The sequence below is a fragment of the Grampus griseus genome, assembly GCF_964374135.1.
Source record: "Grampus griseus genome assembly, chromosome: 4".
NCBI classification, from domain to species: Eukaryota; Metazoa; Chordata; class Mammalia; order Artiodactyla; family Delphinidae; genus Grampus; species Grampus griseus.
The window spans coordinates 21,106,905-21,133,326 of record NC_138997.1 but is presented as its reverse complement, the minus strand read 5'-3'; the positions used below and the strand labels follow the sequence as shown (position 1 = coordinate 21,133,326).

Sequence of the window (26,422 nt, the reverse complement as noted above, 5' to 3'; positions counted from 1 at the left end):
GGCTGCTCTACTAAAAATTTTCTTCATCAAGTACTACCTGAACATAGTAAAGCAGAGTGACCTGGACTGGCTAGGGAAACCCATCCTGGGATTAAGAATGTACCGTGAATGTGTCATTTATGAATCTGAGTGAATCATCACTTTGTTTATCCAGAGAGAACTCAGGAGCAGAGAGGGGCTGGGAGCTGCTGTCCAGACGTCTTCTCTCCTGTTCCCCACCTCCCGGTTTGGTCCAGGTGCTCTGTGTACATTTTAGTGTGATTTATAATAGGATGGTGAGAGTTCGGGGGAATTGAGAGAATAGTGGTTCATGTCCTCAGCCCACCTTCTGCTTGCTAGTTTTCCTCAGCAGGCGGTAGCGCAAAGATCATTCAGTCATATTTCAGGGTAAGTCAGAAGAGGGACAATGGTAGAGGTAGCATTTAAAAATAAAGTGTGTTGGGCTTCCCTGGTGGCGCAGTGGTTGAGAGTCCGCCTGCCGATGCAGGGGACACGGGTTCGTGCCCCGGTCCGGGAAGATCCCACATGCCGCGGAGCGGCTGGGCCCGTGAGCCACGGCCGCTGAGCCTGCACGTCCGGAACCTGTGCTCCGCAACGGGAGAGGCCACAACAGTGAGAGGCCCGCGTACTGCAAAAAAAAAAAAATAATAAAGAGTGTTGTGGTTGGAGGATGCAGCTTTAAAGAAATGCTCAATGAGACAGCAGTGCCCTGTCCTTTAACCTGATGAATCGCTGAGATATATTCATGGTAAATCCCGAACCTCGACTAATGGAAGAAGCAAAGGACTTAATGTAATTTTTATTACCTCTAGGTATGATAATGACAGAAAAACACTAGGACGAGGCTCCCACCCTCCATCCAGGTCTGTTTGAGGTGGTGTGTCTGTGAACTGAGTTAAGCTGATTGATGAGCAGGACCCTCCGTGGGAACACTGCATCCTCCTTGGAACGGCTACTTTTAGGATTGTGTAGACTAGGAATTGTTGTTTTATTTAACTTTTTATAAATAAGTAGAAATATTGACTGGAGATTGTTAATATATATTCTACATACAGACTTAAGGTAGACCAAATCGATACGTGTTAAATGTTTACACAGAATCATATTGCTGTAGATTTTATAGAAATTACTGAGGCAGCAAAGCAGGAGGATAAAGTGAAGTCATCAGGGTCCTCATTAGAGATTCCAGATAAAGTCTCTCTTTTCTTTCAATTATAAATTACCTTGTAAGTGTTCCGTATGACACACCAAGATTTGATTAAATTTGATCTATTTTATAACCCAAGTTGGTAACGAAAATGTGTCTCATTATTCTGTAGAATATTCAGATATAGCTGTTGCCCGTTCCTGGTGGCACAAAGCTTATGGGGTAGAATTCTACTAGAACTCGTTTGCCAGTGAAAAATAGGTTGTAACCCGTGGGAACCTCCCTAGGTTTTCTGAGAGAGCTTTCTTGCTGTCTCTGTATTCGTGATCCTGCTAGATACAGGACTTTCCACTTTGACTCCATCACGATGCACATGATGTCTGTGTTTTAGGCAGAGAACTTGAACCATTAATTCCCTTGACATCTGTCATTTAATCTCAGATGCCTGGTGACTAAAAGAATCAAAAAATCTACTGAGAGAAAAGGAAGTTTTTATCAGTCTTTTAAAATAAGCGTGTTTAACACATGTCTGAAGTGTTATGGGAAAATCCTTTTCATGATAAAGAAGTTGGGTTTCTTTCCCCCAGTTTCTCTAGCTTCTTTTGCATTGAGGGAAAAAAAACACTTTTATGTGCAACTCCAGGTATCTCGGAGATTCCTTTAAAAAAGTGTAAGTATATATCTAACTTGTACATATTTATGAAGTCTGAGAACAGAAGACAGGTCCTGCAATTTTTTCCCTTTTTGGACCCCAGTAATATCTGTTTGCACTTGGGACCATGCAACTTTTTAGACAATTCCAAGAAGTTCCTTAGCCTTGAAGGGGAGAAAAGTTTTTAAAGTTCTGCTTGGGAGGAAATGTATTTCACATGAAAATGCTGATGAAGAGGTTGAAGTTGAACCTGTCTAGACTGCTTACATGTGGAAATGAAGAAGGGAAAGAAACTTAACTCTACAGAGTCAGAGCTGCTGCAAATAAACCATTTATCTAGGGCTGACCTTGAGATCTTCTTCCTAATGTGCTAAGAAAAAAGTTGGAATGTATTTATCCTAGTTTCCAGTTGATGAAAATCGTATTATAAGCCACCAAATATATGTCGTCATTTCAAAGCTAAAACACATGCCCCTCTTTCCTACTTTTCTCCTGACATGGTAGACTTACTTCACCACACATGCTATGCGTGCGCGCGCGCGCGCACACACACACACACACACACACACACACACACACACACACACACACAGTCAGCCAATGCAGATGGGGTTGCAGTTAAGCTGTTTATGTCATGTCTGTTCAGAATTGAGCCTTTAAAACTTTGAAGTGGCAAGAGGTGAGGGGTGCAAAGCCCTGGAGTCTAAATGAGATGTTTGAAGGATTGGTGGTGTTTTGAAAGCCATCCCCACGTTAAGCTGGTAAAAGGGCCCAGTGTCATCGGTTGTTTCTGTCTCTTACAGATGAAGCAACAGCTAGGAATCCTTCCTCTTATGGTTCCATTAAATTTTAATGAAAATCAAAGAATTCCTTTACAACAAGGTTTCTCAACCTTGGCACTATTGGCATCTTGGGCCGGACTTTGATGGGGGTGGGCTGTCCTGGGTCCTGTGCACTGCAGGATGTTTTAGCAGCATCCCTTCCTCTACCTATGAGATGCCAGTGGTACCCTCCACTCGTGACTACTAGAAGTGCCTCTAGATGTTGCCAAATGTCTCCTGGGGGGGCAAAAAACTTGCCTCAATAAAATAGAGGAGGTTTCTACAGAGATTTAAGAGTGTTGTGTTCTTTTCAGTGCTACTCAGAGGTTGCTGTCGGATAATCCCTGGAAAATAATACTCTTGGTGTCCTGTTTCTTTTCAGGTGACGATTGTAGAAAAGGCAGACAGCTCCAGCGTGCTCCCCAGTCCTTTATCCATCAGCACCAAGAACAGGATGACCTTCCTGTTTGCCAATTTGAGAGACAGAGACTTTCTAGTGCAGAGGATCTCTGATTTCCTGCAACAGACGACCTCCAAAATATACTCGGACAAAGAGTTTGCAGGAAGCTACAACAGTTCAGATGATGAGGTCTGTGGAAGGCACCTGCAGGTGTTTTGGTTCATCTTCTTACTCTTCCCTGGGGTGCACCTCCCTGTCTGTTAGTCTGATCTTGAAGCTTTGCAGCTGTGCTAAGATGGACCACCTACTCTGATGTCTAGAGCAGTATCTCATTTAAATCTCATGGAGTTTATGTTTGGGATCATAGGGCCGGACAGAATCTTAGAGATCATCTGGTCTATCCCTCTTCTTTCACTGTTGAAAGCATTATTAAGTAATTTGTCCTGGTTACATAGCAAGTGACTCTGGTCTATATACAAGTGACCTTGTTGGGAATGGTACAGAGGTCACTCAGAACTGAAATACAACATCATTATGATGATTTGATGATGATAAAATACGAATTGTATCCCTATTGAATTAAGCCCTAGACATCCAAAGAACTGGAGCCCTGACAGATATGTAATTAGCTCAAGTGAGAGAGCAACTTACTAGCAGCGAAAATACATGGCAAAAATGGTGAGCTCATGAGTAACATGCCTGCCCCCGTCTTCCTGCTCCAAGCTTCTGTAGGCATTTCTGAGGCACCAGAAGCTAGAGAGGAGGTGAGGGAGGTGATCCCATTAGCAGTTGATTCAACCACATCATGCTTTGCATGCATACTAATCAGAGAGACATGTGGCCAACCAGTTTGTTGTAAAAATGCATCTAAAATACAGAGGAAACCTATTTTGGGCATTGAAGCTCTGTGGCCCATGACCCCATCTAATCCCCATCAAAGTGCTGGTTTGCTGCCTTTCTCCTATTTTGTCACATCACAAGAAACCTCTTAGGAACCATGACATAACTATCGATGTCTGTCCAGAGGACGCTGAAGAAGTAGATTCTGTAGCCAAAATGGTTCCAGCATCTTGTTGCTCTCTGCATCGGCAGGTGTATTCTCGGCCCAGCAGCCTCGTTTCCTCCAGTCCCCAGAGAAGCACGAGCTCCGATGCTGACGGCGAGCGCCAGTTTAACCTCAATGGCAACAGCGTCCCCACGGCCACACAGACCCTGATGACCATGTATCGGCGGCGGTCTCCCGAGGAGTTCAACCCGAAATTGGTGGGTGCCGCCTCCTCTTGCCCGGAACTTTCTATATTAGAACAATAACGTTGAAAAAATCTTTTTAAGTAAAAGTAAACTCATCAACATGTCAATAGATATTTTCCTACAAGTAAAGGATATTTTGTTGAAGAAACACAAATGACATATAAATATAACATATAATGACATGGTTATATGTCATTGGGTTTCAGAGTGGCTTCATCATGGAAGGAGATGTTCTAGAGGGTACAGCTGACCTTTTTTGGTCTTGTTTTTAACTATTGTATAAGTCAGCCAACAAATAGGTACGCCATGTCTCAGACCACGTTTAAAAGACATCCACTGTTTCACTTGGAGGTATAGACATAAAGCCATACATATCATTTGCATTCTGCTGACTCAGGTAAGTACAATTCTGACTCTAGGACAGAAAATTTCATGGCAGATCCACGGGCATACATGTGTCATATCCGGCAAGGACTCGAGAAAATCTGAGTTCTTTGTTCTCATGAATTCTGTCCGGAACTTAACTGCTCCGTTCACCAGGGAAAGTTCTGACCTTCCATCGAACTTGTCCTAACCATTGTCGAAGTACGTTGGGATGTAGTGCTGCTTCATTATCCCTTTCAGGCCAAAGAGTTTTTGAAGGAGCAAGCCTGGAAGATTCACTTTGCTGAGTACGGGCAAGGGATTTGCATGTACCGCACGGAAAAGACACGGGACCTGGTGCTGAAGGGCGTACCCGAGAGCATGCGCGGGGAGCTCTGGCTGCTGCTCTCAGGTATGGCTGGGCTCGGGGTGGGAGCTGGGGACCCCGGGGCTGCCCTTCCGCCTTCCATCGTGCATCAGGGCTCTTTCAAATATGTCACCCCCTGATTCAGTGCTAGATCACAGTTCCTTGCCAGAGTGTTGAATTCCCTCAGTAAAAATACAGGACACGTATTCAACAGACCAGATGTTGAAGATACCATCCCTCGAGTCCTCATAACCTCTTCTATTCCTTCACTAACTCTATTTAGGATAAAACGGAGACTGAAGAAAAAGAGTGTAATTCTTTGTGATTCTTGGAGTCCTTTCTGTCCTTTCCCAGCTGTGTCAGCTTCATTGAGGATGTTTAAGTGTGGCACTCCGTCAAAGTCTTCGTTGGGATGGGGGAGAGGGTAGAAATGAAGGAATAGAAGAAGCTTCTCCTTGATTTTTGCCACCTCTTGAATTTGCTGGTTATCACTGGAGACCAGGAAGAGACGCCAGAATCAGCCCTGGGAACGAAAGCCTTCCTGGATCATACACTCCAAGCTGGAGATGCCGGGAAGGACAGAGGGGGACGCGTCCTGGACCCATGGGAAAGCTGTGTCCATCCTCGCTGGCCCACTGCCAGGCTCATGCCCAAATACAACACTGTCAGGTTAAACCTTTCAGCCCTGCTACAGAAGCCAGAGGTCCTTCGGGCTAAGCCCATCCTTCCTCCCAGACTAAGCATCCGGTGTATGCCAGGGATCTATTCTGTCACAAACATCAGAGCATTCCTTTGGGTGTCACCAGTCTTTAATATATAAATCAGTTACTTTATCTGGTTAGAAGCTTGAAATGTAATCGTCTTAAATAGGCCCATGTGAAAAGTTTTATTTGAATGTGAGGTGATCTGACACAAGCACTATTATCAAAACCTTTTATTTTAAAAATGACATTAAAATTAAAAGCATAGTTACCAGACTTATAAGAAAACCTTTGAAAAAAATAACACCTGTAGCTCTTTCTAAAAGTGGATATAAATGGCAATAGCCTATAATGAGATATATTATATCTCAGAAGTAGGGGGGATAGAATCCTGAAAAATAATTGGCTTTATCTGTTTCATGTAAAACTAGTTTGTTCTATCCTCATTTACACGTCTTGTTTTTCATTTGCTTTACATAGAGCAGCCGTAGCTCCTCATTTAGAAACGCAAATTTGAGTCAAATCATTTCTAGTTACCAGTCCAGCCCAAGAAGATCCTTACCATCCAGTCTGCTGTCTTTCTTGTGTGTGGCGAACAGGTCACCTTGACAACCTGATTCAGATCGCTGACAGAGTAAACAAAAAATTCCATTTTCATTTTATTCCAATTGGAAGTTATTTACAGCCACATTTTAGATGAAAATGAAACACGTTAGCCGCCGGGGAAACAGCATACGACAGTCCACAGCCTTGTTATAAAGACACATTCAGTGTTAGACCCAGCGTTTTCTTTAACTGTGATGGGCTATGTGAGGCCAAAGGGTGATGTGGTCTACACACCATCTCTGTTGGGTAGAGAACTGAGCCCATATTTCCACCCAGTGCACAGGGCGTGGGGTTCATACGGAGGCCAGCCCACCCACGGGGAGAGCCCAGCCCCCAGCAGGGGAGCCCCGCCTGAGTCCTGCCCTGCTTCCCATAACTCTTAGGACCACTGTACCAGGGCCTGGCTCTCTGTACCCACTGAAGTGAGGTGCAGGCCAGATGGCAAGAAATCCTTGCAAATCTCCCTTGAGAAGAGAGCCAAAGCCAATGTTAAGTTGCCGTCAACCAGACTGCCTTTCCAGGGCAAGTGTGAGTGATGAGGCTGGCTCTCCGGGTGACCCCCTGTGGCAAGGACTGGGTCAGCCCAGGGTTCTAATTTCTAATCAGTGAAACACAAATCAGTTTACCCTGTCATTAAATACGTGTGTATAGTGTATATATATATATTTAACATATATATGTCTATTCATTATATAATATGTACATATAGGTATGTGTATTTTTATCTGTATATATTTATGTATGTGTGTGTATGTATATATAATTTATACTTAGGTAAATTATATTTAACTAGATTTAGATTCAAATGTTTGCATCCAGAGTTTTTCTGCCTTTAAGAATCATAAAATGTAAATATCTCAAAGCAGTGATTCTCACCCACCTCTCCATCGTCATCCCCAGCACTGAGGAACTCCCCTCCGTAGCAGTGGCTCATCACTGCCGGGAATACCCTCCCCGCCCCCTGCAATTCTAAAAATCCTCCACGTGTCCTAATACTTCCTCCAACCGCTCAGTATGGCTGTTTGTGAGCCCTTCAAAGCTTATGCGTTAGCAAACAGTTTTCAAACTTATTTTGAGAAGCAGACCCTCCTTTTTCAAGTGAAATCCTAAGGAAAACCCCAATAAAATACAAGCAAAACTGCTTGGTTGAGGGAGGGCAGAGGCCGGGGAGGCCTCAGTTCGGCTTTCTCTGCCCACTTCCCTTTTTTTCTCTGAGAAGCCCCTCAGGATTGTCTGTGGAAGTTCCTTGGAACACAGTTTTTAGGTTGGAAACCTCTATCTTAGGGAGGTTTTTTTTGGTTAATTCATCATTATTACTTTTTTTATTGAAGTAGAGTTGATTGTGTTAGTTTCAGGTATACAGCATAGAGATTCAGTTATCTTTTTTCTGATTTTTTTTCATTAAGATTATTACAAGGTATTGAATATAGTTCCCTGTACTATACAGTAAATCCTTGTTGCTTATTTATTTTATGTATAGTAGTTTGTATCTGTTAATCCCATCCTCTTAATTTGTCCCTCCCCCATTCCCTCTCCCCTTTGGTAACCATAAGTTTGTTTTCTGTGTCTGTGACTCTGTTTCTGTATTGCATATACATTCATTTGTATTATTTTTTAGATTCCACATATAAGTGATATCATATAGTATAGGGAGGTGTTTTGTTTTGTTTTTTTAAATTTATTTTTGACTGTGTTGGGTCTTCGTTGCTGCATGCGGGCTTTTCCCTAGTTGCAGTGAGTGGGGGCTACTTTATGTTGCAGTGCGTGGGCTTCTTATCGTGGTGGCTTCTCTTGTTGTGGAGCATGGGCTCTAGGCAGGCAGACTTCAGTAGTTGTGGCTCATGGGCTCAGTAGTTGTGGCGCACGGGCTTAGTTGCTCCGCAGCATGTGGGATCTTCCTGGACCAGGGCTCAAACCCATGTTCCCTGCATTGGCAGGCGGATTCTCAACCACTGCGCCACCAGGGAAGCCCCTGTAGGGAGGTTTTTAAACAGCCGCTTACTATGGAGTGAGAAGAGGGAAGGAGGACAGAAGTGAACTTACAATCTGGCCGTGATTGCAGCAGACACGTCATCATGGGATTTCATAATTATCTCGCAAGTGTCCTTTGAGGGGAAGGAAGGTGAAGAGTCTGGGTCAGTCAGCTGTGGTTACAGACCAAGGGCGGGGCTTCCGCTTTCTGATGTTGTGTCTGTTGGGTATTTCCCAGGTGCTATCAACGAGAAGGCCACGCATCCCGGGTACTATGAAGACCTCGTGGAGAAGTCCATGGGGAAGTACAACCTTGCCACGGAGGAGATTGAGAGGGACCTGCACCGCTCCCTCCCAGAGCACCCAGCTTTCCAGAACGAAATGGGCATCGCTGCTCTGAGGAGAGTCTTAACGGCTTATGCTTTTCGAAATCCTAACATAGGGTATTGCCAGGTGAATGTCACAGAGGGGTGAGACTTTAAAAAAATGTTTTATTAGCCAGTAAGTAATGAGAAAGGCGTTATGGTTAAGAGAACTATTACTGCACCAGGGTCTCTCGACCTTGGTACTGTTGACATTGTGGACTGAATAATTTTTTGTGTGGGACGGTCCTGTGCTTTGTAGGATGTTTAATAACAGTCCTGTTGAATAACACGTTTAATAGCATCTACCCACTAAACGCCAGTAGAGCTCCCCAACTGTGGCAACTAAAATGTCTGTAGACGTTGATAAATGTCTCTCAGAGAGCGAAATCTCCCTGAGCTGAGAACCACTGCACTGAGGTTCTCAGCCAGGGGACAAGAGTGCCCTTTCTGGATCCACCACCATCTGATGACCTAGCTGGTCACTAGCTGTTCCTGAGCAGGCCTGGACACCAGGCCTGGACTCTAGGTTCCACAGGACTCTTGCTCTGCATCTCCTAAGCAACTAACGTCCTTGAGAATGTAACGTTTACATGCTATGGTTATATTTTAAGGCACTTTAAAATAAATGCTTAATTCAGTATAAAAAAATGTTGCCCATATACCCACTACAATTATCTCTTATACTAGGTACAGATACCACAATTTGGGAAGCTCCTAGATAACGTCCTTAGATGTAAAGGCCACATACATACTCAGAGAGACCTTCCGTGACCATCTAGCTAAAAGATAAAGCAGGCTTAATTCCCTTACACCTCGACACAAACATACACACACACACAGAGCACAGGTCTCCCTGTACCACATGTTATCTTTTTGATAGCACTTAATTTAAATATACATCCAAATTGATTAATCAACCTTTACGTCTTTATTCTATCTCTCTGACCCCAGCATTTGTGCCCTGTGAGACTTGTCACCACTGTGTCCCCCCTTCCCCAATATTTAGTCCAGAGCCTGTTACCAAGTAGACCTTCGAAAGAACTTACCTTGACTGAATGACTAAGGCACTAACCATGACCATGATCGTGGGCTAGGCAGGTGAATTCTCAAGTAGAATTTTACTAATTTCACTTGGGAAGCTATTGAGTAAGGCTTACAAGAAAGAGCCTATTAGACCAAAATTCCTTTTTTTTAAAAAATTAATTAATTAATTTTGGGCTGAGTTGGGTCTTCATTGCTGTGCACGGGCTCAGTAGTTGTGGTGCACAGGCTTAGTTGCCCCACGGCATGTGGGATCTTCCCGGACCAGGGCTCAAACCTGTGTCCCCAGCATTGGCAGGTGGATTCTTAACCACTGCGCCACCAGGGAAGTCCCCAAAATTCCTCTTTTGACATTTATATTGTTGAAGCCTAATGAACACTTACTGGTTTCTAGAAGATCAAAAGAAGTACAGAAGTGAGTTCCCTTCTAATATAATAGAGTTCATATTTATCTTTTGATCTTCCTCTTTTTAATTAAGAGGACATTAAATTAGTTGAGCCTTGAGTGGTTGTGAGCTATCTGATCATATCTTTTAATAAAGTAGGTTACTTTAGAATAAAATCCCTGTTACTTATCACTACCATCCTTATCCAGATGGAAATAATGGGCGAGGACTCCAACTTTGAAAGGTTTCATTGTTCCCCGAGGAGAGCCTCAAGCCATGTTTACTTGGTTTAGACACAATTATGGAAGAATTAAAAAGGAAATAGTTACCTCTCTGAATTAAGGATTAAAAACACCAAGATTTTTTAACAGGTTAAAAGCTTTGTCAAATAGCCTTTGGACAAAGTTTTTTTGAATGAGGGTTTGCGTGCATGGGGGGTGAATATTGGTGTTCATGGAGGCTGTTAACAGTTAACAGGCTCAAGGACTAAGGGCTTTTACATTTTTAAAGAGTTGGAAAGAAGACAAAACTTGGAAGAATATGTGTGTGTACTTGCAAAGCCTTTAAAAATTTATTATCTGTTTTTTTAAGGAAAAAGTATGCTGGCCCCTGTGGGACTAACTCAGTCATTTTTCAGGTTAACAAAATTGCTTGTATGTTAAAATGTAAAATGTGTTTGATGACATCTTCTTTCATCCCTTTAGGCCATGAACATTGTCACATCAGTGCTGCTGCTTTATGCCAAAGAGGAGGAAGCTTTCTGGCTGCTGGTGGCTTTGTGTGAACGCATGCTTCCTGATTACTACAACACCAGGGTGGTTGGTATGTGAGGATGCAGTTAACATTTTAACCCTTATCTCATCAGGAAAATGTTTCTAGAACCGGGATACCAGCTGGAACCCCATTTCCAGTCACCATTGGTCAAAAGAGTTTCAGACTACTGCAGCTTTCTAAGATGCGAATGAGAGGGCTTGAATCAATATAGATTATACACAAAGGAGCCCCATGGAGCTTCTCCCCATGGAGAGAATACACGTGTCTCACTGTTTTAGAAAACACTCAATGTGGGTGTCAGTCTGTGCCATGTGAGAGCTACACCAAGCACACAGATCATCAACCCAAAAAGGTTTAACAGTTCTTTCATGAAGAGCATGGAATCTATGGAAAGCAGAAGTATTCAAAAACGGAGTGGGCAGAATAGCATATAAAAATGTATCCAGAGCTCAGTTTCTAAGGTATTTTTCACAACCGGTTTCATTGGAGAGCAAACAACGGTGGTGAGCATTTAAACAAATTATTGGTGTTTCTCCTTATAATCCCCTCCAGTGTTAGACATTCATTTTAGCAGGATAAGCTTTTCATTGCTAGTGTAGCAAAAGGTATGCGTTATGCTCCCCTCTTGTGTTCTGTTTTCATTTCTAAACTTTTGCACACTAATCTGACTCACTGGAAATACTCTCCAGAAATGTCCACAGCTGGAACGCTTTTAAATTGAAGAAGCAATTGTTTAGAGAAATGATTCCTATGTGGGGACCATGCATCCAGACGAGCGATTTTTTTTTATTTTTTAAAGCGTTTGCCAAGAAGTGAGGCTACTTAGATATACATTTCATGCCCAACCAAACGTCATGTTGCCAACAAAAAAAGTAATTGTGTGCCAGGAGAATTTTGTAAATTGACCTTTTCAACAGGCTTCAGAGTTCCCATGTTACTGCTCTTTTGTGGTAAAGAATCAGGAGAGGAAGACCCCAGAAAGAGACGATGTAGCCAGAACTCATCTGGTGACTTGGCTGTGCTGACACCTTGGTCTAGTAACATAGTAATTAGAGTTCTGTCTCAGCAGCAGTTGCGAACTGGACTATTTTCGTCAAGCCATTGGGTTGGGTTCATTAGTGAGAAGGTGCAGTTGGTTGACCCATGGCCTTTTGCGTCCACCTCCACTGCAGGTGCCCTGGTGGACCAGGGTGTCTTCGAGGAACTTGCCCGGGACTATGTCCCACAGCTGTATGACTGCATGCAGGACCTGGGTGTGATTTCTACCATCTCCCTGTCCTGGTTCCTCACACTGTTTCTCAGCGTGATGCCCTTTGAGAGTGCAGTTGTGGTTGTCGACTGTTTCTTCTATGAAGGAATCAAAGTGATATTCCAGTTGGCCCTGGCTGTGCTGGACGCAAATGTGGACAAACTTTTGAACTGCAAGGACGATGGGGAGGCCATGACCGTTTTGGGAAGGTATTTCTCACTTTGAAAACTACCTTGGGGTTTTCTTCCCTATACATTTTTTTTTTTTTGCCGCGCCACGCAGCATGCGGGATCTTAGTTCCCCCACCAGGGATCGAACCCAGGCCTCCTGCATTGGAAGCACGGAGCCTTAACCACTGGACCGCCAGGGAAGTCCTCTTCCCTGTACTTACCGTGTATCTTTTTCCTTGGTTTCACGAGTCTTAATTGGCCTGATGGTAATCATAATGCCCACTTTTCTCTGTGGCTGAGCATTTCTTTTCATATGCTTTGTCTTTAGAAGTGAAGGCAATCAACTCTACTTCAATTAAAAAAATAATACAATTTAAAAAAAAAGAAGTGAAGGAAATTTTATTCTGCTCTTAAGGAAATTTTAGTCTTTTGTTTTGATATGCAGAGTTTGCAGATAATGGGTGGACAGGTGTAAAGGGATTCCAGATTCATTGACTCTGGACCTCCCAGTGACTCCAGATTCATTTCTTCTTCCAGGTATTTGGACAGTGTGACCAATAAGGACAGCACGCTGCCCCCCATCCCTCATCTCCACTCCCTGCTCAGTGATGACGTGGAGCCCTATCCTGAGGTCGACATCTTCAGACTCATCAGAACTTCCTATGAGGTAGGTCACGTTCCCTGCCCGAGCATCACAGCACTCTTGAGTGCTCCGAGGGGCTCAGCTGGACGTGTGCCGCAGCTTCCGTTGCTAACCCAGGGGCGTCCTTGCTTCCCTCCGCCTTCTGAGGACTAGTTGCCAAAGCGAGCAGCTCCCTGCCAGCTGACGGCTTCGAGCTCCAGAGATGGACACTGAATGGATCTTATACCACAGAGCAATTGGCATGACCAGCTCAGGCCCTCCGGTTCTTGGCTTTGCCCACCCTGAAGCCTGATCAAGGAGCAGCTCCTATTCAACTCTGGGTGGGTTGAGGACGGACTGTTGAAAGCAAGCGTGGGGAGGTTGACCTGCACAAATCAGCTCACTTCCCATGCTCATGCCAAGTCCTTAGGTCTTCTGGGAAGTACACAAGCCAATCCTCTTACATCCAAGACACACAGAATACTCTATACCATCCTAGAGAAGAACCAGAGTCCTAGGATTCCTCTAAAATTGCTTGGCCTGGGCGTGGGAGGGTGCCTCCTGGTCCATGATGACCCCAGATGTGGTCCTGAATCCCATAAAAGAACTAACGAGCGTCTAGAGGTGAAGGAACCACGGTCCTGTGTACCCCATAGCACTTGGGGTTTGTGGCGTCCCCCAGGACTCAGTGCCCATAACATCTCATGGTTTGTTCATCTCCTGATCATTAAGAAAGAGCATGAATGTTCCGCTCAGCACACTAGACCCTCTCCTGATGTTTTGGGATCGTATGACTGGCGACTGTCAGCACTTCAATTAGCAACAGCCTGGATATGGGAGAAATGGTGAGGAAAATCTCTCCTAAAGAGAACCAAAAATTTGGTGCTTTAAAAAAATCGGCATGGATCCAGACATCTTTTCAGAAATGTGTGTCCTTAACTCAGAATGGGAGAAAGACTAGTAATTTAGTATTTCAGAAAATTTTCATTGACACTGCATATATATTGAAAACAAAACATTTTTGGTATGTTTTAGAATCATAAAAGTAATGCAGGTTTATTGTAAAAAAATGTAGAAACTGTAGAAAAATATGAAAGAAAAAACCATATCCTGTGAGCATATTTCCCTCAAGTATGGGGTTTTTTTTTCGGTTTTTAAAAAAATTTATTTTAATTAATTATTTATTTTTGGCTGTGTTGGGTCTTCGTTGCTGCACGCAGCCTTTCTCTAGTTGTGGCGAGTGGGGGCTACTCTTCATTGCGGTGCGCAGGCTTCTCATTGTGGTGTCTTCTCTTGTTGCGGAGCATGGGTTCTAGGCGTGCGGGCTTCAGTAGTTGCGGCACACAGCCTCAGTAGTTGTGGTGCATGGGCTTAGTTGCTCCGTGGCATGTGGGATCTTCCCGGACCAGGGCTCGAACCCATGTCCTCTGCATTGGCAGGTGGATTCTTAACCACTGCGGCACCAGGGAAGTCTTCAAATATGTTTTTATTTTTTGCAACTTACACTTAAAAAATAAGTTTATACCAAAAAGTGTTTTGTACCATTCCATTTTTTACTTAAAATAGATCACGAGCATTCTCTGATATTTAATATATTGTTTGCAGGTTTTCGCAGATTCTTTTTAGCAGTACGCGGGCCTCTCACCGCCGTGGCCTCTCCCGTTGCGGAGCACAGGCTCCGGACGCGCAGGCTCAGCGGCCCAGGCTCACGGGCCCAGCCACTCCGCGGCATGTGGGATCTTCCCAGACCGGGACACGAACCCGCGTCCCCTGCATCGGCAGGCGGACTCCCAACCACTGCGCCACCAGGGAAGCCCCATAATGCATTTTTTAAAAAATCATTGCCCCAGGACTTTTGGGTAGTCCTCCGTCAGAAATTTTGGATGATTATTTTTCCAGAAAAAGAGCCCATGTGACTGAACGCAATAGTTATTATCATAGCTGTGGGTTGTTTTCCTAAAGGCATCCCCTGAAACCTTTATTTTAAAGAGAATTCTAGACCAAAGTAATAAAGCTTGGTATGTGGAAACTCAGCTTTGTTCTTGACAGCAGATAAGCTAAGGTCTTGTTGAAGTCAGCACTTGGCCCATTTTTAATGGGAAAGAGAGGAGAATGGAGACAAGACCAGGGCTGGTCTCCATTTCCATCCTGTCTGCCTGGTCCCTAATGGTGACTCTTAGGCTGCCAAATATCCTATCACAGGACACAGCAGCAGTTTCCTTCCTCTGCCTGGGAAGACAACCCCGTTTATTTATAGCAATGCCTACATTACCTGGCCTTTCAATACATGATGATTGGTTTTTTGTTTTCTCCTCTCTGCTTGGTGTCACTGCCCTGCTCATAAGTTTCCTTTGCCTTCCCAATGCCTTCTAGGCCATCCTAAAGAAAACACCACAAACACTTGCCTTTTTTTTTTTTTCCACCTATTAGATTGATGGTCCTCAATTCTGCCTGTGCATTAAAACGACTTAAAACAATTTTTAAGCCAAGCTTTTAAAAATATACATTCCTAGGCTCCATTCTAGACTTTGTATCTCTGGTAGGAGGCCTAAGAATAAATATTTTTTAAAGTTCCCAGGTGATTCAAGAGCCCGGCGAGGGTTGAGAATCACTGCCCTAGATGCAGAATGGGGCCACTAGACACAGAGGCCCATTATAACCTGGTTATACGGCACAACACTGGTGTTCTGAAGCAGGCGACTCGTTGCTTTCTGTGCTTCAGGATAATTAGTCAGGAAAATAGAAAAGTAGGGAAAATACCGAAAGCACAGTCAGCCTTGAGATCCCTAGGTTGATGCCAGTTGGTCAGCTTTCTCCTGTCGAGTAGAGATGGTAACTTGATTCATAAATGCCGTGCTCATTGTGAAGTCCTACCGAGCCCCTCCTGGAAGGAATGGTATGGACAGTCTGAGAGACGGTTTTCTTCTGTGTGCGCCCCGAGTGCAGTTTTGTTAGATACACCGACGTAGAAGACAAAGTCCCGGCCTTCAGGTTCACCCATAGACTGAGATGAGCTTTCTGGAAGGCACAGGGCACTTTAATAAAAGACCTTTCAGCGGGCTTCCCTGGTGGCACAGTGGTTGAGAGTCCGCCTGCCGATGCAGGGGACGCGGGTTCGTGCCCCGGTACGGGAGGATCCCACATGCCGCGGAGCGGCTGGGCCCATGAGCCATGGCCGCTGAGCCTGCGCGTCCGGAGCCTGTGCTCCGCAGTGGGAGAGGCCACAACAGTGAGAGGCCCGCGTACCGGAAAAAAAAAAAAAAGGTTGCTAGCCCTCAGTGTCTGCCAGTGAGAGACAAATGCTATTGAGCTAGAGATCAGGACAGGAAGCCTCACTCCAACATTTCCTACAACCTCCCAGTTTAATAGTTAGCCTTATACACTTCCTTTCTTCCTGCCAAGAAAGTTCTTCGTTTAAAGCATTGTTTCATCCACAAAGGGCCCTTGTAGCCTTATTTAACCCTCTCCTTCCCCCATGAACTGTTGATTTGAGGAAGCCTCATGTGGCTTTGAAATTTGGTTCAACGGTGAAGAAGCATGAGCATTTTTTGTTGTTTATTTATGGTTGTTTAATGGCCTCCAAATAAACAAAGGCCATATAGTAAATAAAGGTATCGTCTAGGAGGCCTGTCATTTGGCAGGAAGTTTCCCACTGGTATCAGGATTTATCTCCGTCAGTCCTGCAGACATGATATCGGGTGCTTTAGCAGGTTTCTCGAAATACCAGCGTTGTTGTTTTCCAGAAATTTGGAACTATCCGGGCGGACTTGATTGAGCAGATGAGATTCAAACAGAGACTGAAGGTGATCCAGACACTGGAGGATACTACAAAACGGAACGTGGTGAGTCTTTTGAGAAATGGCATGTGACCTTCTTTCTCCATCCTTCCTCACACTCCTACCAACTCAAATTCCTGCTTGACAGACTGAAGATGATTTAAAACAAGAAAATCAGGAAGTTTCCCATTATGACATTTTTGAGTTCGTGAAATTCATTGTGTTTATTCTTCTTTTAGGTACGAACCATTGTGACAGAAACTTCCTTTACCATTGATGAGCTAGAAGAACTTTATGCTCTTTTCAAGGTGAGTTTCAAAGAAAATTCATGTACGTTCAGGGGAAAAAGGAGTTCACTTTAATAATTCAGTTCTAGATTTTTCTGTTAAATTATGAAGGGACAGCATGAGTGTCAACATGCATAAATAGGAAGATAGAGCTGAGAGTGTAAAAATAGAGTACTTAATATAAAAAATAAAGATATAACTCATTTAAATTGATGTTTTAGCTTTCTTCCACTTCATATAATATTTTAGCTGTTTCCTTGGTCTTAAGAAAATAGGGCGTTACTTTATAATTCTCACTGGAACGATGGCAATCAAGTTTAAATTCTTCCTGAGACTCTTGTAAATTGCAATTTCCTATATTAATCTATATTAAAGCACTCTTAAAAAGAGATATGTAGCTAGAATAAGAATAAAGCTGCTCAAGGGCTTCGCTCGTGGCGCAGTGGTTGCGAGTCCGCCTGCCGATGCAGGGGACACGGGTTCGTGCCCCGGTCCGGGAAGATCCCACATGCTGCGGAGCGGCTGGGCCCGTGAGCCATGGCCGCTGAGCCTGTGCGTCCGGAGCCTGTGCTCCTCAACGGGAGAGGCCACAGCAGTGAGAGGCCGCGTACCACAAAAAAAACCCCAAAAAAACCCAAGAATAAAGCTGCTCAAATGTCTAAGGAAAAGCTTAGTTGTTAAATTTCTGCAATTTTCCTTTCTAAGTCAGCCCATACCAATCTTGATCCTCAATAAGAAAATATTATGTCAGTAAATAAAGCAGTATAGAATGGTTTTTCTTCCAGAAAAAATACTTCTTTCATAACTGTCATTACCAACATTGTAAAAATGTAGCAATTGCCGAGAAAAAAGTTTTAAAAGATGCCTTTTATGTGGGTACTGATTTTATCACAATCTTTAATTGGCTAGCTTCTTGTGTACAGAGCCTTTTACTCCCAGAACTAAGGAAGACGGTTGAGGACTGCAAAGATATTACAGGAACGAACATAAAGGGACAAACATAAAGATCTGAGTTGGACACTAATAGATCTTAGGATCAGACAAAGTGAGAGCTGGGAATATTTTTGCAAATGTTCCCGCTTTGCCTGTTAGCTACTGGAGGCACCACCGTTTTATTTCCTTTTGTCTCACTGGTGCCTAGTTTAGTGTCTCTCCCCACTAGGTGTTCCAAACATGTGTGTTGAATACATAGGTGAATTAGTGATCAGTTTTCCATCTAGTATAATCTCTGCGTGCTTCTGGGGCCGGCAGAGAGAGGTTGATGGCTTTGTGCAGCCCAGCAGCATGACCAACAGAGTGGACAACTGCGTCCCCACCAGGCTGCCTTCAGCACTTGACGGCGAAGTGTCTAGCCTGTGCCATCTCGTTCGTGTTTTATTCAGACACGTAAAGCGCGGTAGCTAATTGCTCCGCGTACGTTGGTTTTCCGTAAGGAGGGAGTCCCTCTTCGTTCGTTAAGCAAAAACTACAGTGATCCAACTTGGATCAAAACAAGAAGATACAATGATCCAGTTGAGATCAGACTTTCAAAGGATACTGAGGACTGGAAGAAATCTGCTTCACAGGGTGGTGCTGGTAGGACCAGGATTTGGGGTAACTAAACGGAAGCGGGAGTAGCAGCTGGAGGCGGCAAGACCGTGCACAGATAATGGGAAGCGCTATAACATTAGAAAGAGGAGCTGACTATGGGGCACACCGGGAAAACGAAGACCAGGGCTGGTTGTGCAGAAGTCCAAGATCCAGAGATCACTGAAGACACAGAGACAGGGGTGCCCTTGTCTTCTTACCCGGGCACCCCTGCACTCTCTGGTCTGTGCACCTCCAGGTACCAGGTGTGTCGTTTGTACACCGAGGATATCGCCTGAAGAAAGCTTTCTTTACACTCCAAAACCCTGCCCTAAGTGTGTGTTGACAAACACGAGTTCCCCAAGTCTGCCGAGCGCCCCAAGAGAGAACCCGAGACCCTTGGCTGGTGTCAGGAATGGGAAGGACTCTCGGGTACTGTGGAACCCAAGACAAAGACTTCAGTTACCGACTCTTTCTTGAGTCTTTTGAAGACTTTCATTGGCTTTAATTCATCTGAACGAACGTTTATTGAGGCATGACTGTGTCAGACACGCTGCCAGACTCTTAGTCCTTTAAAAAGCCAATTTCTGGGGGGTTTCCTTCGGATACAAAGGAAAGAGACATTTGTCTCCCACGGAGCATTCTGCCTTGGGCTTTGGGCTAAAACTTGGTAGAAAAAGGTGAAAGGCCGCCACCCTGAGGCAGATTTGATGGAAAATGTGGTTCAGGGCCCCTATGCCTTAGTTTCTCTTGAACTCTTTCTAAATTAGTCCTTTTTCAATCTCGGGTCCCTAGTGCCCAAATGATGGAGTAGGGGGTCTCATCAAAGAAGAGCGTCATGGTCTGCATGGCTTGTCGTTTCCTGAAGGTTGTGAGCACGGTGAAAGTGTCTGCACCACATTCAGGCCTGCTTCCAGAGGAACGTGAGCGCTTTAGTTAGGAGGAAGTGCTTTGGGTAACCTTCATCCACTGACGAAGTTCCGGTAAAGAGGACCCTTCCTGGGGATGTATCACCAACACAGTCCCACCCAGAGGGCTGCTGGGCATCACTTCAGTGCAGTCCCTCGGACCCTCCTCTCCCTGACGTCACCACCATCACCACTCCTCCCAAGCCCCGCCCCCATCTCCACCCACAGCGCCAGTGCAGCCCCGAAGCCTGGTGGACCTGACACACTTCCTTTATTCTCCCGAGGCTGCCCTGCAGAAACCTCTCCTTCCTCCTCTCTTGCCTACTCTCACTCCGCTCTTTTTGGGTTTATTAGCTACAATTCCCAGCAAACAGTGAGGACAAAGACATTGGTCCTCTTTGCTCCGTTCTAAGTGAGAACAACACTGAAGTACTACGCACTCACCACTGACTCTCCCTTCTCAGAACCCCTAGGCAGGGGGAGGGGGAGATCTGTTTTGTCAGTGCCTTTTGCTATTGCAATATTTATATATGCTTATAATGAAATACTCAGTACAACAGAGAATAAAGTAAAAAATAAAGTCTCCCTCTGGATGCCCCTCTCATCTCCCCAGGCTACCATTCAGCGCTAACTGTAAATGTCTACATACAGGAGAGCTGGGGTGTTCCGTACTGGCCTTTCTATTAGATGTTTTTTCTTTGCGGTCTTCCTAGAATGGGCGTATATTTCTACCAGAATCAATATGACCTCCTGAATAAAGAGGCAGCCTTCTTTCCAAGGACAGAAACAAGAAGCCTTTTGTTGGGTCTCTGTTCTCCTCACCCTAGTGGTTCCTACTCATAATTTCCCTGGAGCTATTTTCAGATGTGTGAAACAGGAGGACCGCACACTTGTAGCCTGCCTACTGGATGACTAGGATAATATTAATGGGATTTTGATGACCAGGAAGCAGGGGGTTTACAGGACACTAAACTAGGAGTTTGGAGACTCAAAATCGCATGACGATTCTGCTTTGACTAACTGGTTAGATGACCCTGTGGAAGCTACTTACCCTCTGGGCTGTACCATCCTCGCTGAGGACACAAGGTGATCAGATTGCCTGAATTACAGATCCTTTTTTCAGGTTAACATTCTATGTATTTCTTTTAAGTTAAAAAAAGAAAGAGTTGGGACTTCCCTGGTGGTGCAGTGGTTGAGAATCTGCCTTCCAGTGCGGGGGACATGGGTTTGATCCCTGGTCAGGGAACTAGATCCCACATGCATGCCACAACTAAGGAGCCCAACTGCCGCAACTAAGACCCGGCGCAACCAAAATAAATAAATAAAATTAAAAAAAAAAAAAGAAAAGAAAGAGTTTGTCTTTATGGGAGTTACTTCTTAAAATGCTTTTGAGTGTGGGGATGGGCAGGGGGAGAAGAAAATGGGGAGGGGGGAGGGTTTTCTTTCTTTTTTCACCTACACCAGTAATTGAGCTGGGTTTTTCATGCCAGATGTAAACACAGAGATGGTTGCCATGGAGTTTGGGGGGAGCAGGGTCAAGTGGAGATATATGTAGAAGAGAAGCTGAGGGGCCCTGCGACCAGACCACTGCCCCCACCCCCAGGAGATGCACACGGGTGACCTAAAGCCTTTTTCCAGATTTGAGGGAGGGCCTTTCTTCTTGGTATTTGCTGTGAGATGCAGTCCCCAGTAGTCCTCCTGTTCTTTGATTTTTCAGGCGGAACACCTAACCAGCTGCTACTGGGGTGGGAGCAGCAATGCGCTGGACCGGCACGACCCCAGCCTGCCATATCTCGAGCAGTACCGCATCGACTTTGAGCTGTTCAAGGGCATGTTTGCTCTGCTCTTTCCCTGGGCCTGTGGAACTCACTCTGACGTGCTTGCCTCGCGCTTATTCCAGTTATTAGATGAAAATGGAGATTCTCTGATCAACTTCCGAGAGTTTGTCTCTGGACTGAGTAAGGATGTGATGTTATTGCATGAGTTGGGGCAGGGGGAGGGGGGAATAGGTCAGTAAGCACCGTGGTCCTCGTGGTTCTCTGTGCCGCCCTCAGGACCACAGCCCTGCTCGCTTCAGGAGACAAGGTTTACAGGACAGAGAAGCACATTTTAAGGTTTGCAAGCTGACTGTAAAATTCGTTTTTAGTTAATGGATATATGATTAAATCGTTAATCATATATCGTTAATCACTTCTACATTCGATAGTCCTCAGCACTAGTTAAAATACATTATCAGAGAGTTTGCAAGAATGCCAACTTAAACACTGAAACCACGAATCACGATAACTTTACAAGGGAAGAAATGTTTGGATGGATTGCTTTTCTTTGTCAAAAAATATATTTACGGTACATATGTTTCATAAAATTTTATAGAACATTTCATAATGTTTTTAATAAAGAGCTGAAAAAAAAATGCAACAGCCCTGCAGTCTAAATGGAAGTCTTTTCTCTCCATTTTACGGGGAGGAAGCGTGTCCATCCTGAGAATGCACACCCTCACCTCCCAAGCAGCACGAGTTTCTGCCTGTCAGCCTCACTGTCTGACCTGTTTCCTGTCCTATAGTCCACTGGACTCTTGTCCCATTAATACTTGAGCAGAAAAGCTACGTGGTGGTCAAGCTTGGCCCGCCCATTACGAGGTTGTGGATATAGCAGGCATTATGTCAGGCTGTCTGAATGAGATAAGAAGGAAGACTTTTTAAAATTCTAGTTGTGCCACTCTGTGACCTTGGTCCATGCACTTGAAAATGACCTGTGCCCACGAAAGATGAAGGCGTCAGACATAGAGCCAACGATGATTCCAAAAAGTACCCTAAATCATTAAGAATAATGACTGGAAGGCTTAAAGGCCAGAGAAAGCTGATGGTTGTTAAAAAAGCAAAGGGGTGTAGATAAGGTCCTCTTAGATAAGTAAAAACTATTTGTATAAAGCGCTCAGATATATCATTCAAAGGGGGTACATGGAGGAAACTAGCCTTTTTTAAGTGCGGGCTCTGTTGTGATGCTTTAGAACTTGTACTTTATCACTTAATCCAGACAACAGACCTTTGAGGGTAATAACAGTATTGATAACTAACATTTATATAGCATTTGCTCAGCCAGGCACTGCCCTCATGCTTTATGTGCATTTAATTTACCTAAAGCACACAACTACAAAGCTGGAGTTTGAACTCAGGCACCCTGGAAGCAGCGTTTGTGCAGTTACTATCAATATTATGTTTTATGACCTGTCTGCTTACTATTAATACCCCCATTGTCAGTTAAAGAGATGGAGGCTTAGAGAAGTTAAGCAACTTGCTGGAACGTTCATTTTTAGCAAGTCAGTGTATGTCTGTTATTGAACTGAAAAGCACAGTTAGTACGTACTGGGTCCAGGATTCAGATGAGGGCTGTTCTCATTACTCTGTGCTAAGGACAGCAAATAGGATTTTTTCTTTTTAGGGAAGAAGGAGGCATTAATTTTTAATTACAAAAGTAACATAAATACATTCTGCTTTTCAAAAAAGTGAACAAAATAAAGTAAATAAAGTAAAACAATCCGGACAAGGCTAAGGACCCTTTTGACCCTCTCCTAATCTTTTCTGCCCCAGAGTAACTATTATTATCACCTTGGTGTCTATCAAAAGGGAGATTTTTTAAAATTACCTTTGGACAAAAATAAGGAGGAGAAAAAAGAGACAGGTTCTGCACGTAGAGAGGGTTCTAGGAATTTTTGCCGTAAACATCTTTGCTGCAGCCAGTTTTGCTGCAAAGCTCATTGGCCATAAGGCCATTTTGCCATAAGAGATCAAAATAATTGGTTGACAGTTACGATACTAGAAAAAGATAACAAATCAGTTTTTATAAATCCTTCGGCGAGCACAGTCATGCCTCCCACTCGTCAAAACCAAAAGTTCACCAAGCTATGGCAAATATAAAAGAAGCAGCTACTAATTCACAGCAGCCTTGGAGAACATTAGTGATTGATTCTTTAGCTAATTTGGATACAACAGATTGTCCTCTCAGGCCGTCTTTACCAAATTTATCACGCAGTATTAGACGTTGGAGGCAAACGAAGAATCAAGCTCCTCCTATCCCCCCAAAAGGAAATAGTAATGTGATTCCTGATGGGCGTAAGTTTCTTGAAAATGGTGCAAATTTTAACACAGTCTGGCTTAGATTAGCTCACTGAAGGATTTGCAAAAATTGACATCTTATTTTCTAATGTAATGTAACCATCAACCAGTTATTTTTATCTTTTATGGCAAAATGGCCTTATGGCCAATTAGTTGTAATGCGAATCTGCTTCTAGCAAAGATGTTCACAACCAAAATACCAGACACGTGTAGAAAGTGATAGGAATAAATATAAATATTTAATTTACTTAAGCCTAGTCAAACCCCAACAAGGTAAATACTCTTCAAAATCTTCCGAAAAGGAAAGCGAGGTTTGCAGTCCAAGATAGTGGAAACATTGGAGAAGAGTACTTGGGCTTCTTAAAAATGCAGTTGAGTTCTCTGAGCAAAGTCAACTCCACCCCGTTTGCCGGGCGGAGTCTCAAGAGCTGTAGTCAGTCATGCGGGTTGATTACAGCTATGGAGACAGACAAGTAGACTAGAAAAGAGAACTTCTGTTCAAGTCTTAAGAAACTAAAGAATGAATTCTGGAAGAGATGGATCAATAATTTCAATGTTCATCTCCAGAAAGATCCCTCTAGAAATTAGTGAACAGAACATCTCTATGGAATTAGAGATGAGCGATTACAATCGCAAGCCACTAATTAGCTGGACCTCCTTTTCCAGTGGTATTGCTGGAAGGCAGCATTTCTAAACATGCCATAGATGTCATGAGGCAGCTGGTCACTGGACAGATAACTCATGATAAGTGGAAAGTTGGAGGGATATGGATGTTGGTGATTCAATGACTGTCTGAACCCTGCACCCAAAGCATGACGGTCAATGGAGAGTTCTCTAGTATGCTGGGCTTGGTATTTAACCTCTGTGATTGTTCCCTCATTTGCAAAATAGTTATTGTCAGGACTAAAAGAAATAATTCAAGTAAAGTTCCCACAACAGTGCCTGGCTCAAAAAGTGTTAGTTATTGTCACTACAATTACTGCTTATCCCCCCCTACCTGACTTAGTCAGGGATTTAAACTATAAAGGTAGAGAAGCTACCACTACAAAAGTGAAGAGAGACAGCCATTGTGTTGGAGGACAAAAACAAGATTTAAAGAAATCAGAGGAGGAAATGATTGGCAAAAACAAACTGATAGAGGTAAATCAGAAATCTTAAATTTTAAGAAATGATTGTAAAAGAACTGTATGTCTGCATACATAGTATAGTGGTTTCAACCATGCGATCTAGGGTCAGACAAATCTGAGTTCAAATCCTGGGCCTGCCACTTGCTAGCTTATGACCTTGAACATTACTTAATATCAATAAGCCCGACTTCTCACCTGTAAAGTTGGGATAATAATTGTGACCATCTCGTAGAATTATTGTGAGAAGTGAAATGCATATGGAAAGTAGTTAACATAGGATTTAACACAAAGTGAATGGTTCAAAAATGTCTGTCATTATTTTCATGGTTAGTATTAGTCAGTGTGTAAGCATTTGGGGGTTTAGTTAACTATGTGGTCAATAAGAAACTCCAGAGTGAAGAGTATAAAGAGTTGAATGCAGACTTAGGCTAAGAGTCAAGAACAGTTCCACTATTCTCCGCAGTGGACTAGAAGCTTCTGGAACTCTCTGTCCAGAGGGTTATTGATGGACACACATTAACACATAAGGTGGATGTGGGTAAGAATAGGGAAGAGTGTACAAACGATGTCCTATAAGAAAGTTGAAAAAATGTAGAGAGGGTATAGCCTGGGGGACATAAATTTGCCTTGAAAAGATAAGCTGGAGAGGAACAGGACAGCTGTCCTTAAAATCTGAAGGATCGTTGTAATGAAGACGTAATAGACCTATTTTTTTTTTTTTTTACTCTAAAGAGGAAGGAAAAGGAATAGTTCTAAACCTTTTTTTGAGTTGTGATCTCTTTGAGATCTGATAAGGACTGTGGAAATCTTCCCAAAAAGTGACATCGGCACGTGGCCACATTTTACATTGTTTGTGGTTCATGGAATTTTTGCACTTGAACCTGCAGGTTAAGGGTCCTGACTAAAGTTAAAATGACAGGAGCCCTTTCAGTGTTTCTAGAACTCCCCAGTGAGATGAGATGCCTCTGGTTGTGATGAGCTTCCCATCCCTGAGGATGTTCAGACGTCTCTCTTACATGGATGTGGGTGTGGGAGGAGGCCCCTGCATTAAGTGGGAGGTGGGACGAGATAACCCCTGGTGCCCCTGCCAACCAATCCAGATCCCGTGATTCCCCTTTTCCCAAATCTGATGAACCTTCAACTAGGCGCTCTGGAACACGCGTTTACAAAGGATTTTCTGATTCCTGAAATACGTATGGACTGTAAGGGAAAAAGTAACAGGATTCTTTGGGTTGAAGCAATGGTGATATAATGGCGGCTAGGTTAGGCTAAATTGAATTGAAGAAATATTTAAGAGACCCCAAAAGCAACTAAAAAAGATTTCTAAAATGAGTAATTTGAAGCACTCTTAAACGTGTATTGAGATTATTTCTGAACTCTAGCAAGTGTTTAGGGTGTTGAGGCCCAGTCACCTGACTTTTCTTATCAATAACACTAGTTAAATTTGTGCCAGCCACTATTCTAAGTGTTAACACCTTTAGTTCTCACATTTCATGGGCCCTGATATCAAGACCACTGGTAGTATCTTCTAATTTGTCATCCTGCCTCATAGAGGGGAAACTGAGGTACAGAGAGGTTCCCTCTCCCAAGGGCACGTAGTAAGTACAAAGCATTTGAAACCAGGTATCCTGACTCCAGAGCTCTCAACCCAAATACATCCTGGCCAAACCTTCTGCCACACGATACCTGGGTTTCAATTTGTAAAAGTAGGTGCTTCGGGGGATGCTGAGCCTTGGGGGGGGGGGATTGTAGCACAC

The 26,422-nt window shown here is 43.8% G+C and overlaps 1 protein-coding gene across 2 annotated transcripts in view; it reads left to right on the top strand.

Annotated features, from left to right (window-relative positions):
* Positions 1-26,422, top strand: part of TBC1D9 (TBC1 domain family member 9) — a gene marked incomplete at its 5' end in the record, with an annotated part of 105,885 nt that overhangs the window by 71,311 nt on the left and 8,152 nt on the right. For both annotated transcript variants that reach the window (XM_082653452.1, XM_082653451.1), the window contains 10 exons: positions 3,003-3,209; positions 4,113-4,283; positions 4,896-5,046; positions 8,518-8,732; positions 10,776-10,893; positions 12,018-12,303; positions 12,802-12,931; positions 16,630-16,728; positions 16,902-16,970; positions 21,141-21,381. In XM_082653452.1, coding sequence (XP_082509578.1) covers positions 3,003-3,209; positions 4,113-4,283; positions 4,896-5,046; positions 8,518-8,732; positions 10,776-10,893; positions 12,018-12,303; positions 12,802-12,931; positions 16,630-16,728; positions 16,902-16,970; positions 21,141-21,381 — 1,687 coding nt within the window. The remainder of the gene's footprint in view (positions 1-3,002; positions 3,210-4,112; positions 4,284-4,895; positions 5,047-8,517; positions 8,733-10,775; positions 10,894-12,017; positions 12,304-12,801; positions 12,932-16,629; positions 16,729-16,901; positions 16,971-21,140; positions 21,382-26,422) is intronic.